This window comes from Nannobrachium achirus (genome assembly GCF_963921795.1).
Source record: "Nannobrachium achirus genome assembly, chromosome: 19".
Lineage (NCBI taxonomy): Eukaryota > Metazoa > Chordata > Actinopteri > Myctophiformes > Myctophidae > Nannobrachium > Nannobrachium achirus.
The window spans coordinates 7,089,180-7,110,504 of record NC_137826.1 but is presented as its reverse complement, the minus strand read 5'-3'; the positions used below and the strand labels follow the sequence as shown (position 1 = coordinate 7,110,504).

At 40.1% G+C, this 21,325-nt stretch overlaps 2 protein-coding genes across 2 annotated transcripts; one reads left to right on the top strand and one right to left on the bottom strand.

Annotated features, from left to right (window-relative positions):
• Positions 1–415: 415 nt before the first annotated feature.
• Positions 416–11,792, bottom strand: asl (argininosuccinate lyase). Its single transcript, XM_080748520.1, has 16 exons — positions 11,661–11,792; positions 9,888–10,082; positions 7,975–8,058; positions 7,437–7,493; positions 7,040–7,137; positions 6,473–6,550; positions 6,174–6,251; positions 5,485–5,537; positions 5,012–5,074; positions 4,429–4,543; positions 3,907–3,991; positions 3,636–3,695; positions 3,341–3,424; positions 2,770–2,850; positions 1,411–1,517; positions 416–772 (listed from the first exon to the last, which is right to left on the bottom strand). Exons 1-16 carry the CDS (start codon positions 11,673–11,675, stop codon positions 628–630), a joined length of 1,398 nt encoding a protein of 465 aa, XP_080604646.1. The 5' UTR covers positions 11,676–11,792; the 3' UTR covers positions 416–627.
• Positions 11,793–11,898: 106 nt separating this feature from the next.
• On the top strand, positions 11,899–19,299 carry crcp (calcitonin gene-related peptide-receptor component protein). The gene is made up of 6 exons (XM_080749665.1): positions 11,899–11,945; positions 12,968–13,004; positions 13,331–13,429; positions 14,358–14,452; positions 15,617–15,674; positions 17,459–19,299. The coding sequence occupies exons 1-6, from the start codon at positions 11,938–11,940 to the stop codon at positions 17,606–17,608; spliced, it is 447 nt and encodes a 148-aa protein (XP_080605791.1). The 5' UTR covers positions 11,899–11,937; the 3' UTR covers positions 17,609–19,299.
• Positions 19,300–21,325: the final 2,026 nt, after the last annotated feature.

The window sequence follows — 21,325 nt, the reverse complement described above, 5'->3', positions numbered from 1 at the left end:
AGGTGTTGCACCTCTTTCTCAAATCCGAAATATAAAGACAAAATGGCATAATATTTAAATATGTACTGTATGTAAAAAAAGAATGGTTAAATGTAGGGATCTGTACATCAAAGTGTGTACACAAGAAACAATATACAACTAGAGAATTAAGCGTGTGCTGAATGTGTTGTTAACTTACCATGACTGTTCCTGTTTCTTCTTTCTGTACTTGTTCAATAGATTTGTAATAAAATGTATCATAAATAGAACATAAAAAGCAGCCTACATGTACTGTATATGAAATTAACATCGAGACGTACAATTGAGTGATCTATTTTATTACAGTACCCGGTAAATGTGCAGTGTATAAATCACATTTTGACCTTGAGAAGATAAATGTTTACTTGTAACAGTTTTTCATAATTTTTAAGCAATGTGGAAAAAACATCAACTGTATAGCTTATGCTAGAAGGCAGTGTGGTTTTAAAGTTCAGACTTCCTCTCTTACCTATGTCTTGTAGGTTATAATTGACCTTTACAATGTAACAACAACAACTTCCTGTTCAAGCTGATTGGTCAGTACGCTGGTTCAAAGCCAGTGACGTTTAAGAATCACTGTCCTAAGATGAAAGACAGAAGGGTCCCTGGTCACTGGGAGTGTTTCTGGAGCCAGTTTCTCAGGCGTTCTATCTGTGCAGTGACGCTACTCTTGGCCGTGCCACCGGGGGCGCTGTACTGCTCCACGCTGCTCCTGTAGTCCCACACCGATGACACGTCACTGTCAAACAGAGGGCTGAAGGAAAGAAATGGAAGAACAAGGGCTTGTAAGACTGTGTGTGTGTGTGTGTGTGTGTGTGTGTGTGTGTGTGTGTGTGTGTGTGTGTGTGTGTGTGTGTGTGTGTGTGTGTGTGTGTGTGTGTACTTCTATCTCTGTTAAGACAAAGGGTGTGATAACATTTAGCTGGACCTCACTTTTCAAGGGGCTGTTTTAGGGTAGGAATTAATGTTGTCAAAGCAAATGAACGGACAGTCCTCCAAGTATAGTTATGGGGGATGTGTGTGTGTGTGTACGCTTTTGTATTTTGGGAGAGCAAACACACTTCACAAGGACAGGAATACTAGCCTGGCATTGCCAGACTGATCACGTGGTATCACTAACATGATATCGTGGAGAGAACGTGTGTGAGTGATCCCACGTGATCAGTCTGGCAATGCCAGGCTATAGAACGTGAGGCATGGTGAGGCCATTTAGCCAGTTCTCACTTTTCAAAAGGTCTATTTTAGACTAGACTTGGGTTTTAGGTTACCAGTCAGGGTTGAAGAATGAATGGTGTCAATGGACATCAATGGGTGTCATTCACAAAACTCTTCTTAAATGACTACTATATTTTAGTGTAGCCCCAAGTAAAGACACGTGTGTGCGACAGTTACCTAACAGTGGTCAGGTCCTGTACAGTGAGTTGGTTCAGTGGGACGTTCTTGGTTTCAGCCAGGAACACCGCTTTCCCAGAGGCTGCATGGGCCTCCCTGAATGGCATCTGAGAGCACGCACGCACGCACGCACACACACACGCACACACACACACTCTTTAGGAGGGTGATTTTATGGATGCCATTTTTGACGTTTGTAATCTTAAGCCTACAGCCGGCAATAGCAGATGTACAGCCACATAATGGTGTGAACTTGTACATAGGGCTGTCACAAAATGACATTTTACATGACGATTAATTGTCATTCAAATAATTGGCGATTAGCGATTTAATTGTGTTTTTGTCGTTGATAATTACATTTCTGTTTGGCTTTTAGGCTTTGAAGTTGCATATGGTAGATATGACAGATAACCTAAATATACAAAGAAATTACTGACATATTTGACAACTTTATACTTAAAAAAGAACATTGATAGTGGAAATAGCCGATCTACAAGCTCACAACGCGTCGCGATGCGACGCGCTGTGAGCTTGTAGATCTGCTATTTCCACTATTTTTGACATGGAAGCGATTATGACGATTATGAAAAATAATCACGATTATGTCAAATAATCACGATTAGACGATTATGTAATAATTGTGACAGCCCTACTTGTACATCTGCTATTTTCAGTGCATGGCAAGTCATGCAACCAAGTATGAATCAGGCACAACAATGATCCCAAGTCCCACTAAACCTAACCTCTAAATGCCTAACCCTAGCCTGAATCTTTCCCTATATAAGTCTCTAAAGAAAAGATATATTTAATCATAATACGTCCATTTCTCCTGTGAGGACATGGCAAAATGATCCTCACAATATCCATTTCTCAAACTCAAGTATTAGAGATGCTCCGATTGCGATTCTTTCAGGCGATACCGATCAACTGGAATCAGTATCTGCCGATACCGATATTCCCAATCACAGCGTCAAATCCATAAATTCTTCTATTTATTGTGTTACTGTAGCAGCATTTATATATTTAATGATTCTTCTTACAAAACATTGACATTGTATATTAAGTATAAACATTAGGAGATTGCAGGCTGAGGTCCTTTAGTATCCAATTCAACTTGTAGGAGTTGAAGCTGAGGTTACATTCAGTCCCACAGATAAATATTGTGAAAATAGCTGATCTAGCTTGTAGATCGGCAAAGTCGATAGAGGCAAAGCCGATACCGATCAAAGCCGATAGAGGCATTATCGGCCAATCGCGATCACTCACCGATCAATCTGCACATCTCTCAAGTATACATGCGTTGAAGTATAGTAATGCGTAATAATATTAAAGTATAGTAATATGTGGTACACTACTCACCCCCTTCCTGACAAGGAAGTAGGCCAGGTCGGTGGCCAACATGTCTGGACTGAGTGCTGCCTCCATCATACTCTGGTTGATCTGAAACATACATAACATACATAAGACCGTGAGGAACAACGGGTCAGGATGGTTCACTGCTGCTCAGCTGTAAGAGACCAGCAAGTCACAGTTGTCATTGTTTTCTACGGAAGGTACAGTGGATGGCATCCCTCAGACAGAGGCTTGATTGACTATGTTCTTACAGTATCCTTGTCTGTTTGGAAATCTACCACGGTGAAGCCAAAGTAAAATATCCACATTTCTTCTCTATTCTACAAAGATAAAAAAGAAAAACTCCAAAGATATGAGAACAAGCAATATCCAAATACAGTACACAATACATCAATATCCAAATACACAACAAAGAACATTGTTGAACATTCTAAAGTGATTCAAACGTTGTTGTAAAAGAAAGAGTCGCGCCCGTGACCAATGTGAGCTTGCAGAGGTTTAGCCTATTCATAATGACGTGCCCAAAATAGTGACGCAAGGGTTAATGTAATGGAGTTCCAGCAGGAGAATCCCTGACCTTGAGAGTGGACAGGACCCCCGTGGTCACCTGCAGAACCGCTTGAATAGTGTCATAGCAGTCAAACATGGCCTCCTTGTCTTCCTGGCGAACAAAGGGAAAGAAAGAGGCAGAGATAAACAACAGGAAGAAGAGGGAACTAGCGAAAACAAACATGATGCACATGACTCACACACACAATGTGTTTTTAATAGCACATTACGTACAGTAAAGCAGTGAAGCTAAGCATGATGCAATATAAAATAAAAGGTGCAGTAAATATTGTTCATATGAAAGAAAACAGACACAGACATACCTGCAGGTCTTTGTTGTAGGTGCTGGGCAGACCCTTCATTGTCATTAGAAAGCCTGCACACTGAAACACACAGATCCTCAACACACCATGGACAATAAGCAAAACCCTTTGGTGAATGCACTGGGATGAATCTAGGTTCAAATTTCCACTACTGCATGTGTGTCTCTACTCCTGAATGTACCTGTGGTTATATGTATATGTGCAGTAAAGTATTATTGTACAGTATATTATGTGATTATTCAGAGTGATTGGGTTGGTGTGGTGGTCTTACTCTGCCAAAGACACGACCAGCTTTACTCCTGATCAACTCCAGACTGTCTGCATTCTTCTTCTGCGGCATCAGACTGCTGCCTGTGCTACACACACACACACACACGCACACACACACACACACACACACACACACACACACACACACACACACACACACACACACACACACACACACACACACACACACACACACACACACACACACACACACACACACAGAGTTTAAATATTATCAGAGTATTCACTGTATTCACACTCAGCGCTAATAGATTTACATATTACAATCAATGGGTGATTCATAAATGAGCTGCCTTCAGTGCCAAGTTATGCCCGCGATAGCCATACTGTAGAGACACAGACAGACACGCACAGGTTTTGTGAATTGATAGATCACGCGCACACGCACACACACACACACACACACACACACACACACACACACACACACACACACACACACACACACACACACACACACACACACACACACACACACACACACACACACACACACACACACCTGTAGGCATCGGAGAGGCTGACGAAGGAGAACTCCTTGGTGCTGTACAACATCAGATCCTCAGCCATCTTACTGAGATGTGTAAGACACAGCGATGCCCAGAACAAGAACTCCGCTATACATAGAACACACATACAGTACATACACACAGTGTGTTATCATCCAACCATACGTCCTAGTAGTGATGGTCACTTACACGTATGATTAAATGCAACAGTGTGTTAAAATACAATCATTCAGCGTTGCTGTTGAGGAGAAACCTTGTATCTCCAGATTTGAATAAATTCATGATTATTTCTTTTTTGAAAGGTTTTGAACAGTTGTGCATACAGTAAACATGCCAAATAGCAAAGTGGTTAGATCATTCTGTGGGTTTTATGAATATTTAACCAATGAAAAGTATTAACAGGAGCTTGTGACCAATGCATAACTACATTGGACCAATCATTGGAAGGCAGGTGACTTTTTTCCATTTCCTGAAAAATCCGGGTTTCGTACATACAAGGTTTCTGCCTGACAGCAAGCACATGCTCTACTGTTTGTGTGTGATGGCATTAGTGACTGACAGGTATGGTTAGCGTACCAACAAAGTCCCTTTGTCCAGTGGCGTCCATGCTGTTGATGCTGATGTCATCGAACGCCAACTCTATGTCCCAGGCAAATTAAAAAGCACAGACATGAGAGAAGAGTTGGGTTTAGAAACAATAGATTATTATTCAACCTGATGCTCATCAAGAGCATTTTAAAATGAGAGGGTTCTTTGTCTGTCTAGGCCCTAGGCCCTTAGACTCTAGTCTAGGGCTAGGCAGACACCTCTTGTGCCCTATTCTTATAATAGCACTTACACCTTGCGTCTTGGTTGACAGAACAAGTACCACTGTGCCACTGTACTTGGTTGTCTACTCTTGGTTACTTGTGATGTTGGTGATTTATGCACTGGAACCTAATTCTTGCTCTTGTTTCGAATAAGAGTGTTAACCAGAACCTTAAAATGCAGGTGTAAATAAATATACAAAAGAGATCCCAACCTGGTTGGGAGAGGCATAATTCTCTCACCTTGGCGCAGGAACTCTCTGTCGATATCAAATGGAGTTCCAGCGATGGCTCCACTGAATAGAGATACAACAAATCGGTCACATCGTATGATTACACACGGGGAAGTATGTTTCAAGCACCTTCACGGTAAATAGTAAAACACATTTCCAGCATTCAAAATCCTACAATACGTTAGGTGTTATTTATATTCCTTAATACTTTCTTGTCATTTAATTAAATAGATTTGAACAGGGGCTTAGTTTCACACGTAAATAGGGTAGGGTGTGTATTATTTAAAAAACGATAAAGAGGGGCGCCCGCTGGCCTGGTGGTCAAGGCGCATACCACATACTAGGCTATGATGCCTGCTGGCGTCGCCGATTCGATTCCCGATCCGGACGACCTTTGCCACATGTCATTCCCCATCTCTCTCCCCATTTCCTGTCAGTCTACTGTCCTATCAATAAAGGCATAAAAAGCCCAAAAACAAATCTAAAAAAAAAAAAAAAACGATAAAGACATTTGGCACTGAATGGTCCAGTGGTTTTCTGGTTTACAAGATTAGCGACAGACAGAAAAGAGGGAGAGAGAGACACACACACACCATTATAGAGCCATGGTGTAAGAAAAGCTGCCCCAAAAAAAAAAATGCTGCCTTCTGATGAGTTGGTCCAGGATGGTCATGGAGCAACAGTGGGTGTCATTCATACCTGCCCAGGGGTAACACGTTAACCCTCTTGCTCGTCTCCTCGAGGCGTTCCACGTCTCTGCTTAGTGTCACCGCGTGGCTGGAGGACACAGAGACCACAACGGAAGATTACATTCTGATTGATTTATTGAATTCTTTATTAGTCAGAAATGTAAACAGCACATGGTACAGTAAGACATTAAAGCTAAAAGGATAACACAAAAAAGACCTTGTTTCCCATGTGATCCTACTGTATGTGTTCAATTCATCGGCAGTATACAAAGTTAACGGAATATAGGCCCTTTCTGCCAGGTCACCTACCTCAGGATCCAGTGACTCCACCTGATTGGTTGAGCTCTCTGCATGTGCGTGTAACCAGGAAACAGAACGTCGATTTCTCTGCAGTTCAAAGAGACGGCACATGCATGCTGTTAAGTGTGTGTGTGTGTGTGTGTGTGTGTGTGTGTGTGTGTGTGTGTGTGTGTGTGTGTGTGCGTGTGTGTGTGAGCAAGCCAAGGAAGCATTCCTTATTAACGTTGTAAACATCTCAAAATTGTTGTATCACAGCTTGGATAGAACTGTAGACAATTTTAAAAGCTTGTGTTTAGCTATTGTCCACTGATGGTTGGTGAGGTGTTTGCAGGTGGCAGGAATGACAAAGAAAAGCGATATGTTCCTGGCAAGAAACTGTTTTGTCCTTGCAATGGTTTGCATTCACCACATTTGGAACCACGATATAGACGTGATAAAACCTATCTCTGAGTTTTGCATGAGCGATTCTTAATGTTTATTTTGTATGTGAACATAAAATGTGTGTGTGTGTGTGTGTGTGTGTGTGTGTGTGTGTGTGTGTGTGTGTGTGTGTGTGTTGTGCGTCTACTTCCTCACACAGCTGCTCGATCCACCATGGTTGAGATCAGATGTAAGGCGTCTCCCCTCAGTGTTGTAATGGCATCGCGCAACCACAGCCTCATGTCAGTCACAACCTGTTCAAGCCAGACCACACACAATTTAATATTTAAGTATTTTGCAGTAACACTTATCTAGTGTAAAAGTGTAAAATCAGTAAACAGCATGCATCCTAGGCAACTTCCTAGGGTAACATTCATACCCAACAACTACAAACAGCTAGTCCCACTGCTGGTTGACCCTTGATGGGCCTCTCCAAAACTACTATAAGGAGTAGAAAGGATTACATTTTGGAGCTATGCGTGTGATTCTGTTGTGAATGTTTTAACTTCCTACAGCATCAACAGAACATTCAGGAGGCAAAATAACATCAAACCTGATCATTCCTGCTCCTGCCAGTGTGCAACTTCCCTGCAGGCTCACCAATCAACTCCTGAGAAACAAGAGGATAAAGATAATCACATATGCATGCATGCATGCATAGCATGCAGGACAAACACAACGGATACCTGTCAGCTAGAGAGACCTTTAATTGTGAATTATTTAAATGTATATTTTGAAACTTGCTGTGTTCCATTTAACATCAATGTCTGAGGGCTAAACTGTTTGCATTTGCAGGCTAAGTCCTGGCATACAGTATTTAACTTCGAATTCTCCTTGGCTTTGCAGCATGCAGCTGCCGAGCAACTTGGACTTTGCTTTAATATTTTTTTAATATAATTATCGACTTTTAAATCACTTATTAGAACCTATTTTTAATAAACCTTGTATGATCCCTTTATTTATGTTTACATGTATTTGTTAGCATGTATGAAACTAGTTAACAGTGACAAATGAAGTGTACTAGTGTCACTGTGTCATAACAAAAACTAAGTGTATTATTGCCAAGCTGACACCTCTCTGGTCATTGTCACCTTTAGCCTGCGTTCGTTGGCAGTGTGAATGTCTTCGTCACCTGGCCTGATCGCAAACACCCCTTTGGACCACTCTTCTTTGATCTGAAAAGGCAGAACAAAACTGAACTCTGCATCAAAGGATATTATTAAGCTGCATACTGTGAGAAGTTCTCAATTCCCATTTTCCGTGGAAAAACAACCACTTTTGTAGTGCCAGCAATTACTATAGCAATTGTTAGTAGTACTGTATTTCTTTTCTTTACATTTCATGTGTGGATTATGGTCAGACTTCCCAGGGGATGAAAATGCACCCTCATCTGACCTCCATGTTTGTTTGTGTGGAAGCTGCAAGCAGTCATGTGACAGTGATATTGTTCAACACACACTCAGCAGAATACACAGAGGAATTCTGCAGCAGGGCACATTTGCAGCTGTCACCCATTAACCACAATGTGTTACACAACATGCACATATGGACATTACAGCAGGCCAGACTGTCAATCACACTGTATATTCGAGTGTTACAGTATATTCAGGGCACTAGACAGAGCTTTGCGATATTATCTTGATGGATATTAGGGAAGGACATGGCACATTGAGAATATCTTGTTTTACCAGCAGATGGCATTTGAGATCATGAAACAGAGGTACTTTATGAGACTTCTACATAATCAGTTTTAAAAGATGTTTTTAAATTGGAAAAGCCTTTGATTTATTTAATTTGTATACCATTTGGAGTTTTTTTCTTTCCAGCTTAGTTATTATTACATTTTTATTCATTATTAATCATCAAAAATCAATATTACAAAGCCTCAATGCAAGTAAAAATGAGTAGGGTACGGGTAGGTTTGTCATTGCATAATTATGCGTTCATGATAGTTGTCCGCAGGTCATGAGACAAGTACAGTAATATTCCAGTTGCCCATAAACATTTGAAATCCAGAGTGCCAACGATTATCCCTCCTTTATTACCCGGCTTGTTTGGATGCTTGATTCTGATTGGTCGAGCGCTGAAATCAGAGGTCTGATATCCCACGATAACAGACCGCTCCGCTCTATAACAGACCGCTGCCTAATCAACGGCTCAGAGCAGCTGCTGCATTCAGGCTGCACTGCGTGGATTTAGTGCTGTATCCAACATGTCTACCAACATGTCTACCAAAACATTTGAGGCGAGAAATAGACGACGCAGTAACAGAAAATGGATTCTATTTGACCAGCACTTCTTTGTTTTCCAAGGCGACCGTGTCACACTGGTGGGGACGCACTTTCAGCCGTCTGTAAACAAGGAAATACTTTGTTTTGTTTTTAGTTTTGAGTCAAATTATTAATTTTATTTAGTAGCCGGGTAATAAGCGGGGTTGATATGCCACCTCCGCTTCGCGTCGGTGGCATATCAACCTGTCGGGCTCCTATCACTCGATAATGACTGCTGAGCGAGATGTTATCCCTTACTTAGTTCCACTCAAGGCCCATATATTCTGTTCAGTTTGTGAGCTGTGGCTGATCTGCTAGAACAGCCACTTCCAGTACAATGGAGGTCAAATAAGGCAGCATTATTGTAGCTTTTTCTTCATTATCGATAATATATTGAAGTCTTGAAGATTACAAGAATGCCACGACATTCAGTGCAATACTGCAACAGCTGTATTATAAGCAATAAGCATGTGATTAAACGTTGGATGACATGTGATAAAACCTTGAAACTGCACGCCTCAGGGACAAATCCGAGAGTGAGTGAGTGACAGATATCAAAGAGCGCGCACGCGCACACACACACACACACACACACACACACACACACACACACACACACACACACACACACACACACACACACACACACACACACACACACACACACACACACACACACACACACACACACACACACACACACACACACACACACACGTTGTGTGCCTGTTCACCTGGTCCATTCCTTGTAGAATTGCATTCATTTCTTCCTTGGTAACTAGCTTGGCCTTTTCCAGTGCTTTGACGTAGGCCTTGCTCCCTCGGATGTCAGCGTCCCACATCCTCTGGTCGTAGGATATGGATGCGTTGAACTTTTCCATGATGGGGTCGGTGTCTCCCACGAAGCGGCCGCCCCAAAGTTTATTTCCCTGATGGGCAGAAATCAGACATACATGACATCATTCACCACACACATAGAGTACAAACCAGCATAGACAGCAATAGACACCAGTTTATCAGCATAAAATTGACGCGACCTACCCATCTGACCACTTAACAGACAGGCAATCTGTACATTCTCAGAGCGTGTTCATTTTAACAATCAAACACAATCAGATTTTGATAAACACGATCGTGTTCTGGCTTGGATCAAGGACATTGAATTGCATGTTTTTAACCCATTCAGGCCGGGAACACATTTTAGTGTAGCACAGTACATGTACAGTATGTAGCAACATTTGTTTTTGTAATTTCTTTTAATAATATTTGATGTTTTCCAGAAAACTTAGGTCAGGCCTAAAAACAATTTATTTGTGTTCATGTGCCTAGAGGCCCTAGATATGTGCTGTGAGGGGACATATTTTTCTTGAGGATCCAAATCTTTTTTGCATTGTACCATATTAATTGTTTTAAGATGTTTGGGATATCAATTTATCAAACTGTAAACATTAAACATTCAATATTGCTATTTGCTAATAATAAATGCATGCGCATGCATTAGCGTGTGAACACCTGGCACAACATTTGACAGACCTAGTCCAAGACCCATTGTGATCCTGATTTACATGAAGGTTTGTGTGTGTGAGTGTGTGCGCGGGTGTGCGTGCACTGTTCAAGTACTGTGCTGTCCCTGTGTCCCTCTCTGTGTATAAATCAATTATGTCTGCTCTGTGATCTCTCTCTCTCTCTCTCTCTCTCTCTCTCTCTCTTCTGTGTGAGATGGTATCTCTGTCGTGTCATGGGTGTGGCCGTGTGTGCCAGTGCCACCCACCCAATAGAGGCAGCTGACAGACGCCCCCCAAAATGTGATACAGAATAATAAGTTGATAAGCACATTGTGCCGGCCAGGTTAAGTCAACTGTACAGGTGGCTCTGTCCAGTGACCCTCACGGGAGACAACAAGCAGTGTCAAAACTATGCAACTCTTGCAACTAAATGCCAAAAGCTAGTATATTACATTGAAACAGAGCTCACTAATTAATTTCTACCTTGGAAATGTCCCTGTAACCTATACTCCATCCATTGATTGATTGATTGAAGTCACTTTATTAGAGTTTGCATAGGAAAAAGTACAGTTTCATGACAGTACAGTTCACTGGTACAAGGTCAACCAAAAGGATGGGCCTACCTCAAAAAAGCTTTTGAGCTTGTTTCAATGTGCATAAAATTAAATTGACATTTCATCAAATGATCATCACTAATTAAACAAATAAATAGGCCTAAGTAGCCTAATTAACTAGTAAGTGTCCATTGTACACCCTTGACTTCTGTGTTGGCTTTTAATAGAGGAAATCATAACATGACATGGCATCATTCATGACATGGCACACCCCGTTTTTTTCTGACGCTCCTCAAAGTTGCTTTGTGCCTGAGTCAGCCTCTGTCTGATCAGCTGGCTGCTAAAACAACAAGTCCACTCACACACATCCACACGTGGAGGAGGCAACAAAAACAAAACATGACAGGCACATTTTGTACACATCATCATCTGCTTCCATTCAACTCACCTCTGCAGTCGCCATGTTCCTCAGTGATGCGGTGGTGGCTGGATGGTCTCTATTGTCCAGGCAGTCCAGATACTCTTCAGCTCTCGACAGATTATTCTGATGTTTTGACCGGACTGTCTCTTTTTATACCGCCATGGTCTCGCTTACGTCAAACGGCCGGAACGAACCATTCTACCGGGTTGTGCACGGACACATTTGAAATGGACTGTTTGTTTCCTTTACGGACACATTTGAAAGACGGACCGTGTGATCATCAGATGCTACTGCTGTTGTCGACATGGAAGTGTAAGAATTGTTGTATATTTTTGAGCTATTCTGCTTAACATTGGCATACTTTTTAATTATCTTCATGAATGTTTGAGAAGAGGTGGTTATTGCTTAAATGCAGATGATTGGAAAGAGAGGAAAATCCACCAGAGATGTGATATTCATCATGGCATTCAGTGTTCTGTGAAGGTTCACTTTAAATGTGGCTATGGTTGAGTGGTTTGTTGTGGTTATGATTATAGTTATAATAATATTACGACTGGGGATATCAATCATTATGATAATGATGGATATGCATACTCATACAACTTACATTGTATGGCCAAAGTATGGAAATGGCTAGCCCTGAATACAGGACGGTCTTGTACATGATATGACCGTCCTGTATTCAGGGCTAGGAAATGGCAACATTCCAAATATAGTACAAATACATGTATTTACAGACATTGTAATCATCAGTATTATTTGTGTGTGTACAAATGTAACCAAATGAACCCATGTCCAGGAGTGTGAGTTCATAATTGGATAATGGTTACATTTATTTTGTACACAAACTATCAAAGATGATAATGATGGAAATATGTCATGTTTGATTATAGAAAAAGATAGATGCTTTATTTGTCCTTGCGGAAATTCTTTTTGCACCAAGCAGTCATCAGGATTCAGGACACAAAATCACAACACATAATACACAATACATGAATGACAAGACAAACTCACAATTCACTGACAACATGATACACACCACAATACATGAATGACAAGACAAACTCACAATTCACTGACAACATGATACAAAACGAGAATACCAGTCATAACATTATGAATTAATGTACAATTTTATTGTGTTTAGTAGTGTGAAGAAAGCAGATGGAATGAAATGAAAATTTGGAATAGTTGAGGCCAAATCATTAATAACAAAAGGATTTATGCCCCACATTTGGAGCAAAAATGTCTACTGGCCGGCAGGGCAGTAATGTATCGATTCGGAACTGATTCAATCGTCTAAACAAATGATTTCTCTTCTGTGTGTTTCTTAGGAAGGACCACAATGCTGCTATGCTCAGCAACTATGAGGTACTGTGTTTTTGCCACTGTTTTGCATTGCAAATATTACCGCCATTGTTATGACAACAAAAATTCCCACAATGGCAAAAATACCAGATCTATGCATTGTGCGCTTATAGATGTGATTAAAATATAATAATAATACAAAAGAATATTTATACATAGTATAAAATAAGGCTCAAGTGATTAAAACAGGAAAGAAAAACAGCACTTGGATCATATCACAATATTACAATCCCGCACGATATGTAGGCTCTTATTACTCACGACATCGATATACTATGGATGTATCGCCCAGCCCTGGTATACATTGCATGTCTGCATAATATCAACAGGTGTTCAAACTCCTAACGGATCTGAAGGAACAGAGGAAGGACAGCGGGAAGAAAACGCACAGCGCTGGACAGCAGAACCTCAACACCATCATGTACGAGGTACGGGATGCTCTTTTCTTTTTCTTTTCAATGAGCGAAACCCGTTAACAATTAATCATTTGTCTGTAAGAAATGTATACATTTACTGTGGATGGATGTCTGTGTGCAGCTATGTGCAATAGCAGTATTAAATAGACTAAGCCCCCATGCTCCCCCCCCCCCCTTTTCTTTTTTTTCTGCCTTTGTATTTGATGTAATGCTTTTGAAACTGATATTATCCTAGATAAAGTATGTTCTATCCGTCTGTCTTTCAATGTTATATGAGATACTTAAAGTGTGATTCCTGTGGAAATAAGCGTCGGCTTTCTAGGATCTCCTTTTAGTTGACCTTGTACCAGTGATTTGTACTGTCATGAAACTGTACTTTTTTTCTATTGCAAACTTCTAATAAATTCTTCAATCAATCAACCAATCAATTAGTCCTAAGTTAAATGTTGCCCTTCTTTACCGTACATGAGTGTCAAACTTGTAGATTGTCTATTTCCACAATTTTACTTTCTTTTAAAATAATAATAATAATAATAAAAGGATTTGAACAAACAAGGTTTCCACCTGACAGCAACAATATGCAACTTAAATCAATGTTTAGCTAAAACAATTACACTTCACAAGTGCTGAAATAACCATCAGTTCGGTTACACCCAAATAGTAAATAGTGTAATGGGCAGACTCAAGCTTTTGGAGCGTTTCATTGTAAGTCAATAAAAAGACGTTGCATTGAGTGATATTTTGCTACTACATCCGAAGCGATTGAACTCAATTCAATCAATCAATTTCTATTTATCAAAGCACAAGTCAGACAACTTCAAGAAGTTGATTAGTGACAAATAAACATTACATGTAGAGAAGGTGAAGAGATCATACTCTTGTTACCGTTCTTATTACAATCCACACCTTTTTTTCTTTCTCTCTCTCTTTGTTTTTTCAGACGTTGAAATACCTCTCAAATACGCCGTGCAGCAGGCAGAGTCCAGAGACGGTCAAAGAGTTCCTCACCACTATGATGCCTCACAAACTCACAAAGTGGGTGTTATCTCACAGAGACATGTGTTTTTACATACAAATTATTGTGATTAACCATTTAATTGTGTTTTTGGCATTGGACATCAGGACATAATAGCACATATGAATAAAAATGACATTTCCGTTTGCCTTTTAGGCTTTGTAAACAAACATTGCGCAGCCTAGGGCAGATATGAGAAATAACTTGACAAAGAAATTAATTTTAATAATGATGAGGATGATATCAAATAATTGCGATTATGTAATCATTGTGGTTAGGGTTGTCACAATTATTACATAATCGCCTAATCGCAATTATTTGACATAATCGCGATTATTTTTCATAATCGTCATAATCGTTTCCATGTTGAAAAATGTACATATTTCTGAGAGCTGGAGAGTATCTGGACTGCCTGGACCACAGAGACCAAAAACACAATTCAATTGTTAATCGCAATTATTTGAGTGACAATTAATCGTCATGTAAAATGTCATAATCATGACAGCCTTAACCCATTTAGGCCTGAACACATTATGACGCAATATTTTATGCTTTAACTATTGAAAAATAGTAGATATACAAGCTCACAGCGCGGCACCGAGTGCCGCGCTGCGAGCTTGTAGATCTGCTATTTTTGAAAAAGTCGTGAAAATGTGTGCAAATCTTTGGATATATGTATTTTCAAAGCGAACGTTTGTAACTCAAATTTTGCTTCTGGGTGGTCCCTGGAACTAGATATTTTGAAATGGGGGTCTGTGGCCAAATAAATATCATTTTGGGAGTCCTTCACATGAACATGTTTGAGAACCACTGACATAGTAGTCTCTCAAGAACAGACTAACTGAGCTCCAGTTAAGTGAAAAGGACCTTTTCTTTGACAATGGCTGGCCAGATTGCTGACATAGAAACATAGGTTTTTTCCAAAAAACTTAGAAGGATTCAAGACACTTATAGAATCGGGTCAAAATTCTAATTTTCACGATTTTTCAAAAATAGCAGATCTACAAGCTCGCAGCGCGGCACTTGGTGCCGCGCTGTGAGCTTGTATATCTGCTATTTTTTAATATTTAAAGCATAAAATATTGCGTCATAATGTGTTCAGGCCTAAATGGGTTAATTGTGGTTTGAGACAGGCCTACTCCTGAATTCTCATACACTCATTCTTCTTTTTTATTTTTCATCAGGGCTGAAAAACTACAGCTGCTGAACCACAGGCCACAGACAGCCGTGGAGATCCAACTAGTGAGTGGCCTGTATCTTTGCACCTATTTGTACTGGATATTTTCATGCAGTGTGAATGATATGTGTGGAAGTGTGTGGTATAGGGCTGTCACAATTATTACATAATCGTCTAATCGTGATTATTTGACATTATCGCAATTATTTTGTCATAATCGTCATATTCGTGAATGTTGAAAAATGTCCGAAATAGCGACGCGTTGTGAGCTTGTAGATCGGCTATTTCCACTATCAAAGTTATTTTTTAAGTAATAAGTTGTCAAATATGTCAGTAATTTCTTTGTATATTTAGGTTATGTGTCATATCTACCATGTACAACTTCAAAGCCTAAAAGCCAAACAGAAATGTAATTATCAACGACAAAAACACAATTAAATCGGTAATTGCCAATTATTTGAGTGACAATTAATCGTCATGTAAAATGTCATATCGTGACAGCTCTAGTGTGGTAATTTAATTGTGACATTGGAGTTCTATGAAGTGCTTACCAGAGGTACAGTAGAAGTGCATCTCTGGTTCTATCTCTCTCTGCAGTCTAAAACCAAGACAGTAGTTCATTCTCAATAGTGGATTTATTCATAAACGTTCATATTAAACATAACAGAAACGTAATGTAATGTAAATATTGTACAACAAATAAAATGTAACAAATACAGAAAATATATCACAAACGCACCTCACTGGCTTCTGCACATAACCAAAGGGAATGAGATCAGCGAAGTGCCCATGAACAAGCTCAGACTGCAACAGAACTTTAATCTATCATTGCATCGATCAAACATTCAAAAGCATACAATATTGACTTGGAGTTGGATATCAAGGTTATAACTAAAAAACAAACAAACCTTGGAAACCCTGGTCCCGCGTCTCGCTGTCAAACCAACATTTGACAGTGACAGCGTTTAAAGTATAATCACTTAAAACGCCTTCTAAATCAGTAGCTCTCACACTTTCAAGATGTTTCACAAATGTTCAAAAATAGCTCACAGCAAACACCGACCCGCTTCTAATGGGTTACGGTGTCTACCTGTCACCATACCATAGTCTTCCAGCTTGACTGAAACAATTGATACTTCTGGCACAATGAACGTTGTAAGTTCAACTGGGCAAAAGTAAATAAGCAAAAAAGACACCAAAATGAAAATACTAAAAACTAAACTAGTTCTAGCAGCCAAACTGACAATGAGGTAAGTAAACTAGGATGTGTGGTTTGCTCAATGTGCACTGCAGGCAAACTAAACTGGCTTTGCATCCGTGACGCCTTGCGAGTTTTTGAGTTGGCTGTTCGCCATGTTCATCCCACATGCTTCGTCGTGTGACGAAGTATGAATTAATTGTACGTTCCACAAGCAGAGCTTATATATGCTTTTACTGTATGGGGATATTGGCTTATAATGACAGTATAGTCCCTGACATACTGTAGGTGTAGTTTAATAATACATTTAACACAGTTGCTAGGCTTTATTGTGCATTCTGGATATTATCCCATTTAGAACGGGTACACATTTTGTGTATCATTATTTTATGCTTTAACTATTGAAAAATAGCAGATATACAAGCTCACAGCGCGGCACCGAGTGCCGCGCTGCGAGCTCGTAGATCTGCTATTTTTGAAAAGTCGTGAACATTAGAATTTTGACCCGATTCTATAAGTGTCTTTTGAATCCTTCTAATTCTAGGCCTAAATGGGTTATTATGGCAGATACAGATAACCTACAGTAGTCCTAGTGTATTACCGTATTTAATTTCTCTCTCTCTCTCTCTCTGTCTCTGTCACTGTCTGTAGATAGTAGAGGAGAGTGAGGAGAGGCTATCAGAGGAGCAGATTGAGGAGCTCATTCAGAGAGTCACTGACATCCTTCCTGGAGATCCAGAGCAGGAAACGGCAGCTCCGGGAGAGGCAGAGGCAGAGCTGGATGGAACCACAGAGAACTGATGATCCGGCACATACCAGGACCAGGACACCTCAAAGGCATCATAAACCTCTGACTCGCTTACAGAGTAATATCCTCTGTGTTCATTTCACTCTCTGAGCGCACAAATGCAGCCAAAAATGTCCTTTTGGCACATAGGATTTTACTGTGTATGACGCGACCGCGTATTTCCCGGTGAACCTAAGCGCAACGGTGGGGGCTCGGGAGTGTGGGGAACACGCACCACTGACTATTGCTGATGATGGAGAGGTTATATAGCTTAGCCTTTTATGTATTGAGAATGAGAGGCACTCTTGCCGATTTAGTAAGAGACTCGTCGCCAATTGCAAGATATTTAAAAGTTATTTGGGGCCATGATGATAACCTTTTCTTCCCACAACTAGACTAAGGATTTATATTGTCTGTGTTATTGTTTACAACCACAATTATTCACGTGTGGCAAGATGGCGGTTCCACTAGTTTTTAGTAGGCTAGTGTAGGCTTAGAAGCCTTTTCAGAAGTTAATTTAATGTTTTCCATTTAACGATTTCCTTTATCATCATCTTCCGCTAATGCACGCAACTGTTTTCTCCAGGTTTTAAGTTCTTATTTTAGTTTTTCTCATAAGCTCGCGACCCTCCTTGCCCATCGGCCCCCACCTTTGCGCACAGGTTCACCGGGAAATACGCGGTCGCGTGTATGACTGGGTCAAAGAACTGTGGGTAGTTTTCATTCAATTTTTGTCTGCTTGTTTGAGTTGAATCCCAAGTTGACAAAGAGAAATAACCAAACTGTTTGTCTATCCGTGGCAGCAGTTAGGAACTGGGACTTCAAGTAAAAGCTAATGTTTATTTTACCCTTAAAGCGCCTAATGGACTCATTAAAGTCCACTACTGGGTGCAGGATAATAGACAGTACATTTCCCCATCTGTCATCATTACTTGTTATTGACGCAAGTCATACATACTGCATGTTGTGGCTTGAAGACGGAAATCCAGGAAGTGGTATGGCAACGGCAGAGCAAAACAAATCTGGAAATGTAATTTGTGCTGTGTCCATGCAAGTGGTAATTTAATTACTTACAGAGCTTGAGGAGTGTTGTGCAGCTCAATGCTGTACATTTGCTTCCAATGCTCCAGCAGACTAGCAAGATGCCTCACAGGCAGAAAATGCTTAAGACTGAAAGGCCCCTTTGCCAATATGTATTTATTACATTATTGGTAATCATTATTTATGTAGCCAATGTGTTTATATTTTGCCTATCTATGAGAAATGGGGAGTTCTTGACACAGAACCAAATTATTAATTTGCCCGTTATATGTTTGCATACTGTGCAGAATTGGATTTTCCTTGGATCATTATAGTTGAGAAGCTGGTTCTCCAGTGTCTTCCCAGTCAGGCTGGAGTGTAGAACCAGAATATAATGTCTTGACCTGGCAAAGACCATCCGTGGAATAGCTTTGGGAGAGCTAATAACCTACTTCAGAAATAAGTCACTCTTTCATAGACTCACTAATCACTAATAATATGTTTTGGTTATGGTGGCAATGGTTATAATGCTTTACCATTTGCTGTTTACCAAGCTAGACCATGAGACTACCTTTCTTCAGTGAGTGTCAACCTACCCTTAAAGGTCCCATTTTAATGCCTTTCGTTATTTGTGGATAATTCCTTAGTATCTATTAAACTCTCCTTTACTAATATTTACACTGAACATGTCTTTTTTTTCTCTCATGACTCTATGCAGCCCACAGCTTAATATCAGAATACTGATATATTATTGATTTCAGCTGCTCAAATTTCAAACGTGCAAACAGGACCTGCTTTAATTACTTAAGTCCATATTAGTAGCTTTTAATGACTAGTATTAAAATTGTATTGTCTTTTTTTATTTCCAACTTATTTGTACTAAAGTTCATAAAGTTAACATATTGTAAGTATAACTAAAATGCATTTGGGTATAACAAAAAATTAGCAAATGCCAGTTACAAGCTGAAAACGCGTCGCATTGCGACGCCTTTTGTACTTGTTGATGAATTAGGACATTAATTTACTAAATAAGTTACGTTCAAATTAGGAGATAAGAGTTTTCTGTCGACCTTAACTGTTTGTAATGTGGCCCCCTGGAGTGAAATACAGTGGCCCTCTATCATCAAAGTTGCCCACCCCTGTTCTAGATAGTAGGCATATAGTAGCAGTACTGTATGTAATTTGAACTTTTTGTCAAAAAACACTGCTCTCCTTGCACACACACACACACACACCTTGCCGCATAGCAAAGTTGCAACATGCTCTCGCAGGCACACACAAGCTCCTATTTAGCCAAAAGCAGGCTAACATCAATTAGCTACTGTACAAAATTAAATTACACTGTATCTTACATTTATTTACAGATTACATGTTTGCTGCAGGTTTTGCTTTTTCTAAAGTTTGTATTTCACAACTCAACATTGTATAGTTCCAGGTTTTCTATGCAGTCTGGTGTGAAATATTCTGTGCATACACACACAACACACAATGAAAGTTTCATTGATTAAGACATTACAAAAGTGGCTTACACGACCAGGGCTGTCAGGATCCAGGAGATTCACCTGTGACAGGACAGGTGAGCTGGCTGTGCAGCCTGCCCCAGAACAGTCTCTCTGAAGTGAGAGTCATTACAACCCATTATGTTAGGACTCCCTCTTGCGGCCGTCGATGGATATTGTTCTGTCAATATGTGGTTCAGGGCCCCAAACTGTATACATCATGTACCAAGTTTCATGCTTTTGTGATTGTCATGATATGTAAGCATACAGTATACACAGTATGTAAACGGTTTTCGGACAAAACCACCCGACTATTAGACCCAGGGCCCATACAGAACAGGGGAGTTCAGTCAATATGTGGGATTGACCCAGGGCCTATGGAAAGCCAAATAACATTAATAGTATACCACTTTACTGTATGTACTCTAAATTCATGGGTTGAAATTTGGGGCCTTTCATGAAGCTTGTTCACACAGAAGAAGTGTGTCTGCTTCTGAACAATGTTTTCATATACAATTTATGTTTGTACCTTGTTTTCGTAGGTGTTGACATGCAACCATCAGATATAATAACCTGTTTCTGGCCCAATGGGGATCGCTTGAGCCCTTGCTCTTTTCCTGAGTTGAAAAGCACCCTGTGTCATGCCCCCCCTGCACATTTCATCCTTACTGATGCGTTGCTATGACAATTGAATTTCTCTTGGGATCAATAAAGATCTGTCTATCTAGCCATCATCCATCCATCCAGTGTCCTTGTGAAATGAGATAAGATAATGAGGAACAAAGCTGATTAGGGGTTAACTATCCTGGCTGGCTCGCTCAGACTACACCCCTTTCAGGAAGTGTGTACTGATGCAAAGGTAGATGGTAGGGAGATTTCCCGCTTCAAACCTCTGCTTCAAGCGGAAGGCGGGAACATTCACTCACACAGTAGAAACTCCGGACATTTCTACTGTAGTTGGAAAACAGGAGGAAGGCAGACGAGGACATTGATTTATCTCTCCATTTCAAGGGAGTTCTTGGAAGGGTAAGTTAAGCATTTTTAGTTTAGTTAGTTTTAAATCTCGTATAAATGCAAGTAGAATACATTGTGTTTGTGAATTTCAGATATGACCAGCTTTCCATTGATTATAACAACAATATAGGCTGCAATAACATGTATGGGCATTGTCACTTAATAACCCAAATAAAAACAGTTTTTTGCAATGTTAGT